General features: G+C 33.4%; 1 protein-coding gene across 1 annotated transcript; it reads left to right on the top strand.

Annotated features, from left to right (window-relative positions):
* The first annotated feature begins 363 nt into the window (after window positions 1-363).
* LOC110026491 (60S ribosomal protein L35) lies at window positions 364-9512 on the top strand. The gene is made up of 4 exons (XM_020727443.1): window positions 364-486; window positions 573-708; window positions 785-941; window positions 9394-9512. The coding sequence occupies exons 1-4, from the start codon at window positions 483-485 to the stop codon at window positions 9466-9468; spliced, it is 372 nt and encodes a 123-aa protein (XP_020583102.1). The 5' UTR covers window positions 364-482; the 3' UTR covers window positions 9469-9512.
* Window positions 9513-9712: the final 200 nt, after the last annotated feature.

The raw sequence follows: 9712 nt of genomic DNA on the forward strand, positions 1-9712 counted from the left end.
AATATATTAATATACTATAGTAGTAATATACTAATATAGATATTGTATATTTATATAATATAAGTTATATAATTAATATATAATATTATTTTTATATATTAATATTAGGGATGTCAAACTGGCTCGTCGTTCGCGAACAGCTCGTGTTCGGTTCGTGTTCGGCTCGCTCGTTAAGAAACGAACACGAGCTTATTTCAAACAAACTAAATTTTAAACGAACCGAACACGAACACAAGCTTTGTTCGTTCGTGTTCGGTTCGTTTACACCCCTAACCCTTAGTGTGAGATTGGTAAATTTAGAAGAGTTGAGGGTTATATATGTAAATGCTCTCTATTTTTTTTAAAGAGCCGAATAAGGGCCGAACTTGCGCGGCAGAGATCAATTAGGTTTTGCGAGCCCGTATATAAATTTCGCTTCGCCTCCATTTTCTAGGGTTTTTGCGATACGCTCGGGTGTCGTCCGCAGCAACAGAGAAGAAGAGATGGGTACATGTCTTCGTTTTCTTCTAACATATTTTCCAATTTTTTACGAAGATTTAGTCCTGAAGCAAGTCTTCTGGTTTTTTTTGCAGCAAGGATTAAGGTTCACGAACTTCGACAGAAGTCTAAGACGGAGCTCCTGAATCAACTGAATGACCTCAAAGCGGAGCTCGCTCTTCTTCGAGTCGCCAAGGTGACTGGAGGAGCCCCCAACAAGCTTTCCAAGATGTAATTTTTTTTCTCTCACTTACGTCGTTTCTCTCTTTGTGCTTCTCGCACATCTCCTGATGGTTATGTTTTGCAGCAAGGTGGTGAGGCTCTCGATTGCGCAGGTGCTGACTGTGATATCCCAGAAGCAGAAGGCGGCGCTTAGAGAGGCTTACAAGAAGAAGAAGTTTCTCCCGCTTGATCTCCGACCTAAGAAGACCCGCGCGATAAGGCGTAAACTCACCAAGCGTCAGGTCGGCTTCATCTGGCTGTTTTTTTTTCCGTTTTCTTTAATCGTGGTGTTTTTTTGTGTTTCAAAATTTTATAGATCTCTTTTTTTTTCAAGATTATTGTTATATCCTTTAGAGCATAAATCAATTTTGTGGCTATAATCTGCAATGAAATTACGTAATAGTGGTGCGGTCGTCTCTTAGATTTTAAGTCATATGCCAGGTATTAGGCTAGGGCTTCATGATTCGTGGTTGTGCAAAGTATGCAATTTTGGTAACAGCTGTAAGTTGGATTTGCTGTGAAAACTTTGTACAAGAGAGCGGTATGTGGGATCTTTAAATTTAAGGTATTGAGTAATAAATTTGTTCCCAGCAGTCTGTGTAGACATGCAAATTAAGTTTTATATTAGAATTATAGGAAATCAAATGAATTTCTTTTTCACTTTCCTGTTTTTTTTCTACTCGCGGGGTCTTAAGGAAAAATAATTTTGTTTCTACGGAGCTCAAATAAGAAACCGAGGGTTCTAGAAAGCTACAACCATCATTTTGTAGCTATTTTGGCTTCAATCTCCCCTTTTTAAGCGCAAAAATTGAAGATTTAGTTATGATTTAAAGTTTTGTATTATCATCCATAGATCACTTTTTATGGATTCATTGAGATATTGTCAACAAAAGTGTATTGAAGATAAAAAGCATTTTTATAATTTTATCATCCTTATTATAGGATTAATATGTCATCGATTCTAGATTTATTGTTCTTTCTGCTAACATTTTAGAAGATTGACATTCTCATCAAGGAGTATCTTGATATGATTTTTGTTGATTTTGAAAAAACCTTTGATAAAATTTTAAGAGAAGTTTTTTGGAAACTTATGGAAAAGATAGATGTTAAAATTAATTTTATTCAAGTTATTAAGGACCTTTATATTAGAGCTATTACTTGTTGGAAAACAATGAGAATTGAATTGACCAAATTTTTTTCCTGTTTTCAGTTGGATTGCATCAGGGAATGGCTTTGTGCACATCTCTATTTGCTTTAGTTATGAATATTCTTACTGGACATTTACAAGAGAGTATACCTTGGTGTATTCTTTTCCCTAATGATATTCTGCTTGTGGATAAGACTAGAGAGAGAGTTCATGAAAAAGTTTTAATTATGGAGGTCAACTTTAGAGTTTTTCACTAATGATATCCTTTTGTGAGTAGGGAGAGAGTTCAGAGAAAAATTTCAATTATGGAGGTCAACTTTAGAGTCTAAAACCTTTCATTTGCGTAGCTCTAAAAGTGAGTACATGGAATAAAATTTTAGTAGTAGTAAATCTAGTGGCGGGGTTATAACATTGGGCGATGAAGTCATTAAAAGGCGTGAACGTTGGGTTTATTGTTCAAAGTGATGCTGATATAGATGGGGTTGCTATTAGTAGTATGTTGATTTAATATGTTTTTTTTTTTTAATTTAGAAGGGTGGTATAAATGTGAACAATTAAGTTTCAATTGTTAGATATGTAAATACACAACAATTGAATATTAAGCATTTAAATGCCCAAATTTAAGTCATCTCCACCTTTGATTTTCATCAAAGGGAGGAGAGTTTTAAAAGAGCTTTAAGGCCCCGCGCCCACTACCCAAAAGCTCCCTACTCTCTCCTAGACCTAGCCTCTATTTGTGCCGCCAAGTAAAGGCAACAAATTTATCTTTTTCTTTGTTTCCCCTCATCATTCCGAGGGAAGATCCCGATAAAAGCAAAAAAGAAAAAAGAAAAAACAATTAACCTTCTTCTGTTCAGTCAAGAAGACTGAAGCCCTCTTTCTGCCGCCGCCCCCTCCTCCTGTTCTTTTTGCAACAAACCTAAGCTCTCCCATCCTCCTTCGCGATTCACAAGGTTGAATTCCCTCTCATTCCTCTTGCAGCGAACAGCTCTACTAGTTTGGTTTGAGCTGGGATTAAAGACTCTTCCTCTCCCTTCCCCTTTGTTTAGCATAAGGCCTCCCCCACTCAGGAGCTTTCCTCAAAGGCAAGTCTCACGCCAAGTAGCTCTACTAGTTCGGTTTGAGCAGGGATTAAAGCCTCTTCCTTTCACTTACTCTTCCATTCGCAGAAGGCCGCCCCCACACAGGCGCTCTTCTTGAAGGCAAGACGCCCGACGAAAGTTTCTCCGATTTGTGTATCTCATAAGCAAGGTGAGGAGATATCCCTTTGCCCTCTCTATTTTTTTTTTCTTTCAAGTCTCTGTCGTGTCGCTTCATGCAAGTTTTGTCAATCTTAAATTTTCTCGAGGTATGGTTTGTTGGGTTTCATTGATTCGTTACATGTTCCATTTTCTATATGTATTGTTGGTAGAATGCTAGCATGTGTTTCATGTTTTGTAAGTTAACCTTCCCTCTCTCTTCAATGTAAAAGTCACATTAGGATGTCGCATGCTATGTGGTTGCTAAAATGCTGCAAGGAGATCCACTTCATTGTTTCGTTTGCATCAAAGTTTGGTGTATAATATTTGGGTTTTTTTTTTCTCTATGCACTTAGTGTAAATCTTGTGTAAAACCTTGCATAATCCTTTTCGAATGTCACTTGAAAACAACATCTTATCTTACTGAAATCATGCATAAACTTTATCTAAATCTTTCTCAAATCCCACCACCAACAACCTTCCTAATCAGTCCATGTCCTGTTTAAATATTGCTGAAATGCCGCTTGAATGCAGCCTTTAAAAATACCCAAAATCTGCTTGCATGCTGTCGAAGTGCAGCGACCAAACATAGTCATCAAACAGCCCTCAAACCCATTTAAAATTTTCATTCATTTCAGCCATCAAATAGCCTTCAGAACCATTCAAAACCTGCATACATTCCTACCATCAAAAACATCCCTCAAACCCATTCAAAATCTATATACATTTCAGCCATCAAACATGCTGTGTGTTACGGTTGACGCCGATAGGGTTACAACAACAACGATGATGACAAACCTTTATCCCACTAAGTGGGTTCGGCTATATGAATCATTTTTTTTCTTTGCATCATATTGAGTGTCATATTTTCATTTAATTCTAATAAATTAAGATCATTTTTTTTACATGCTTGTCTACCTCTGATTTTCTTAATATAACAACAACAACAACAACAACAACAACAACAACAACAACAACAACAACAACAACAACAACAACAACAACAACAACAACAACAACAACAACAACAACAACAACAACAACAACAACAACAACAACAACAACAACAACAACAACAACAACAACAACAAAGCCTTAATCCCACTACGTGGGGTCGGCTACATGAATCTTTTTTCTCCATTGCGTCCTATTTAGTGTCATATTTACATTTAGTTCTAGTAAATTAAGATCATTTTTAATACAATAAGCCCAAGTCTTCCTAGGTCTACCTCTGCCTTTCTTATTATAAGTCGAATCTAAAACATCTAAGCGGTACTTTTCTGGCACCGTATAGTTGACGTTTAATGTGACCAAACCATCTAAGTCGGCTCTCTCTAATTTTGTCTACCACAAAAGCAACAACAACCTTATCACAGATATATTCATTTCACAATTTGTCTCTAATTCTAAAACAACTCATCCACCTAAGCATTCTCATCTCGACAACACTTTTCTTAGTTTTATGCTTCTCTTTTAAAGGCCAACATTTTGCGTCATAGAGCATTGCAGGTCTCACCTCCACCTTATAAAATTTTTCTTTTAGTTTAAGCGGTACTTTTCTGTTACACAGTAGGCCTGAAGCATTCCTCCACTTCAACCAACCAACTTGAATTCTACTAATGACATTCCCATCTATATCACCATCACTTTGAATAATAGATCCAAGATATCTAAATGTTCACAACTTTTAATAAATTAATCACCCATAGTTACAACTCTTTCACTAGCGGTTCTACTACTAAAATTACATTCCATTTATTCAGATTTAGTTTTACTCAAACGAAGGCCTTTATACTCCAAAGTAGACCTCGATAATTAAAATTTTTCCTAAGCTCTTTCTCTAGCCGTGTCCACAAGAATATCATCAGCGAAAAGCATACACCAGAGTGCATCCTCCTGTAACTTTCCAGTAAGAGCATCCATAACTAAAGTAAAAAGATATGGGCTTAAAGCTGATCCCTCGTGCTAAAAAGGGAAAATATTTGGTCAATTCTCCTCTTCGAACACAATTAACTTTTCTAATATACATTATCTTTAATGACTTGATTATAAGTCATATCAATACCTTTTTTCTCTAGAACTCTCCATCTTCTCTAGGACTCTCCAATGGATATCTCTTGGAGTCTTATCGTAAGCTTTTTCTAAATCAATAAAAATCAAATGTAGATATTTCTTATTATCTCTAAACGTCTCCATCAAACATATCCATAAATGTATAACTTCCATAGTAGACCTGCCCAACATAAATTTAAATTGATTATGAGAAATTTTTGTAGTACGTCTTAACCTATGTTTTATTGCCCTCTCACATAATTTTTATGTATGACACATCAACTTATTTATTCTATAATTTGCATACTCTTGTGCATCCCCTTTATTCTTAAAAACGGGGGCTAAAATACTATTAAAGAGTTTAGTAAGCCAAGAAACTCCACCTATGTTGAATATCTTTTTCTATGAAAATATCTTTTGATTTTCATCTTTAATACCTTTTACTTGAGTTAAAACTTTAATTTTTTTTCTCTTTGTTTGGCTAGTTCATACATATATTTTTCACTATATTTAGTATCTAATCTAGTATAAAGATCACAAAAAGCATAATTTTTAACGTCACAGCTTGCTCTATTAGACTCCATACGAATCATTTTATATTTATCCTAGTTCTCTAAGTTTTTACATTAAAATCAAATTTTATTATATAAATTCTTATCTTTTATCTTTTTCTTGATTATTATTATTCCACCACCAACTATTTTTATTTATAGTAACTTTTTTTTTGGATTTTCTGAGTACGTCTTTTGTCATTTGTTTAATAGTCTTGTTAATTTATCCACATAGAATTTGCTTCTTCATGAACATTCAAAATCTTGAAATCTTCAAGTTTACTCATAAAAAATAATTTTATCCCATCTAATTGTATGACAATGATTCCTATTATTCTTTAGTTTACAACTCTTCATCATAAAATCTAGAACTAATAATCGATATTGAGTATTTAAATTTCAACTTGGAATGATCTTACAATCTTTACATTTTCGACGATCTATTATTCTCATGAGAAAATAATCAATTTTTGTTTTATTAGTTCTACTCTTATGAGTAATATTATGCTCATCTCTTTCCTTGAATAAAATATTAGTAATAATAAGATCATATGCTAAAACAAAATCTAATATAGCTCTATCTTCTTCATTAATCACTCCAAAATCGTAGCCACCATGAATATTTCCAAAATTTTATGCTATTCTATCGACATGCCCATTTAAGTCTTCTCTAATAAAATTTCTTTCTTCAAGAGGTATCATTTGTATTTGTTCTTCTAGGTCATTTCATAATTTTTCTTTAAAACTTGTATTTAAACTTACACCATAAGCGCTCATAATATTAAAAATTTTATAATAAACAACAATCTTAAGGGCTATAATTTTATCTCCATTTCTGTTAATTTTTATGATCATTATCTTTCAAACATTTATCTATAATAACACATACACCATTTCTAGTGTGACTCTTATATAAATATCAAAGTTTAAAACCTAATTAATCGGTTTCCTTATTTCTCCAACCTATTTAATTTGTTGAATACAGAAGATATTTATCTTTCTATGAATCATAATATCAACTAATTCCATTTATTGATTTGTGAGAGTACTTATATTCTAAGACCCTATCATAATTTTAGTTTCATGGACTAATGTGGGAACCTTTGTTTGTTTGACATTACATTCGGGCGTCGGTGTAGTTACCTAGCATTTGCATAATGATCAAAATGATTAATATAATAATTTTTTGACAAATTTTATGCTGATTGTCGACTGCCTAACACAACCCTTCACTTTTCACATTTGTGGTTTGGGATCCGACAATGACAGTATTAAACCTTCAAAGGGGTCAACCCTGATAGGGTTGACTGGAATGATTGACTGTAGATATCAAAATCTAAGTTTGGTTTGACCCAAATAACTTTGGGGTCGCCTGACCTTGCACTTCTCTCTCTCTCTTCTTTTTTTTTTTTTTTTTTTTTGCGTTGTAATGTGGAGACGAGGAACCCCTTAGGACCTACCAATGACATAGTCTTTCCATGATTTAATTTATATGTACATTGTCCATGCCAAACTTCTTTCAATCTCCTCATCTCCTCTTTTGAAGATTAAATCCTCGTCCACGTTTGACTATCTCTTGTTGAAGGGCTTTAAATTTCCTTATTGTTTCTCATGACAAATTTCGACTCTATGATGCATCTCTTCCTACTTAAAATATATGGTGTTAACTCGAGAGATATTTTTTTCTATAAAAAAATTGTAATGAAAACAGTCCTACATTACCTTCGCAATGGGGGGAGTTGTTTTTCTCCTTGTTCTCAATGTTGTCATGCTAATCATCTCTCAAAACGTTGATGGATGAAGTTTCATCATCTTAAAATTGCCTGGTTGCTAGTGTTAGAGGTGTAGCTCAGTTAACCTGACGTTCTTAGGATTTCAACTTGATAAAAAACTAGTGGGTTGAGATCATTGTACACTTAAAATTATATATAAAGAGCTTAAAATAAAATTATTATAAGTATTTAAAAGATCTATTTTTATTCTTTATTTTGTTAGTGTTTCATTGCTTTTCTCTTTTAATTGCTCATTTCTTATTTGTAATTTTTTGCTCTAGAATTCAAATCATTGCCTTTTTTTAATAATCAGCTCGAGTTGGTTTGAACTCAAGCTAGTGGTGGCTAAAGCTTGTAGAAAACAAAATTTTGGGAGGAAAAATACTTTCTTCAATTATTTACATGTAGGGTACATATATATATATAGAGAGAGAGAGAGAGAAAGAGAATGATCTTCCCTAATTTACAACTTATCAAATTTGACTAGTTTAAATTAGGAAAGGAAATAACTCTAAAATAAAATTAATGAAACTTAAATTAAGAAGTGAATATAAACTAAGAAATGTGTTCTCAAAGATATCTTCAATCAATTCTTTCTTTGATTTTGTGAAGCAGCTGTCCATGAAGATGAACTCTAGGAAGATGCTTAAAGGAAGAGGTTTGGTTATAACTTGTTGGTGTATCGGAATATAAGTTAGTTGTATAGTACCACTATTAACCTTTTCAGAGATAAAATGCCTATCCCGACACACTGATGATAGGGGGGCTAGGTGGAGTAGGTGGTGAGACCGTGTATGCATAATCAAGTGCATTCCAAAATTGATGTCAATTTGTACCCTTTCTCTAAGCATTAGAGTTGAGGTAGTAGGATATATTTTTAAAAAATGTGACATCTGTGAAGCGGTATTTTCTAGTAACAGGAAAGTAATATACTTATATCTCATTTTGTAGGAGACACACTTAAGAAAAAATACACTTATAGATTTATAGTCTAGTTTTTGATTATTTGGGAATGGATGTGAATAAAGAAACACACCCAAAGATTTTCAGTGGTACATTAGAGAAAGTTCTAATGTAAGGATAGATAATCATCAAAACATAAAAATGTGTTTTGAAGTTTAGTACCCAACTAAGCATTCGATTGATAGGGTATGTTGTTGTAAGTAAGATATTTTGTAAGTTGATGAGAAATCATAATTGAGTGAGATACCTCAGGGAGATGCTTGTTCTTTCTCTCAGCTATCACATTTTGTTGTGGAACATCAATACATGAACTCATATGGATGATATGGTTTTTTGAAAGATATGACCCAATGATGAAATTGAAATATTCTCTTACATTATTAGTTTTGAGGATCTGAAATTTGTTGTGGCATATCACATGCATGATGATGGTGGCTTTTGTTTATGATAGTCATTGGGGTCTTTGAAAGAAATAAAGGGAAGGCTTTAGCTTGGTGGGTGGGTGGGAGGGAGGAATGATGTAGTTTCTTTGAAATTAGACTCCTTAATTATTTGGGGTGTTTACATACCACAGAATTATAATGTATTTACATATCTTACACCTAAACTTTCATATTTACATTAATATCATATCAAACATACTGCCATTGTTTAAAATAAACCCTTTTATGCATGGGATTATGGCAAGAAAATATTATAAATGCAAATATCAAAGTTTAGATGTTAGATATGTTAGTTCATCGGAATTGTGTGGGCATGTCTGTAAATTTCCATAATTCTTCCGGGATGTCAACTTTATCAATAACTAAACTCTTTAATTTTATTATACCTGGAAGATATCTTGAGCAAAAGCTTTTAGAGTCGATCGAACATGAACAGGTCTCTATTATTAAAATTGATTAATATCATTTAAATTATGTAATATTTATAGTAATAATGGTGTGTGTTTGTATGTGTTCATATTTGGGCAGGCCTCACTGAAGACTGAACGGCAGAAGAAAAAGGAGTTGTATTTTCCGTTGAGGAAGTATGCTATCAAAGCTTAGAAGATTATCATCCCCAACTATCTGTTTTTTTTTTTTTTTCTGAATTTTTGCTGAATTTTTGGCACTTAAAAAATTTATGCAGAATGTATTTTTATTTGAATCTGATGTTATCAATTTGCCTTCATTTGAATGAATGCTTTCATGCAATTCTCTGCTCTGCATTTTTTCTCGCTTAAACTTCTCTCTCTCACAAAACATTGCAGATTTATCCTGCACTGATGAAATGATGGCTTTTCTGGGTGTT

Source organism: Phalaenopsis equestris, unplaced genomic scaffold (genome assembly GCF_001263595.1).
Source record: "Phalaenopsis equestris unplaced genomic scaffold, ASM126359v1 Scaffold000372, whole genome shotgun sequence".
Taxonomy (NCBI): Eukaryota; Viridiplantae; Streptophyta; class Magnoliopsida; order Asparagales; family Orchidaceae; genus Phalaenopsis; species Phalaenopsis equestris.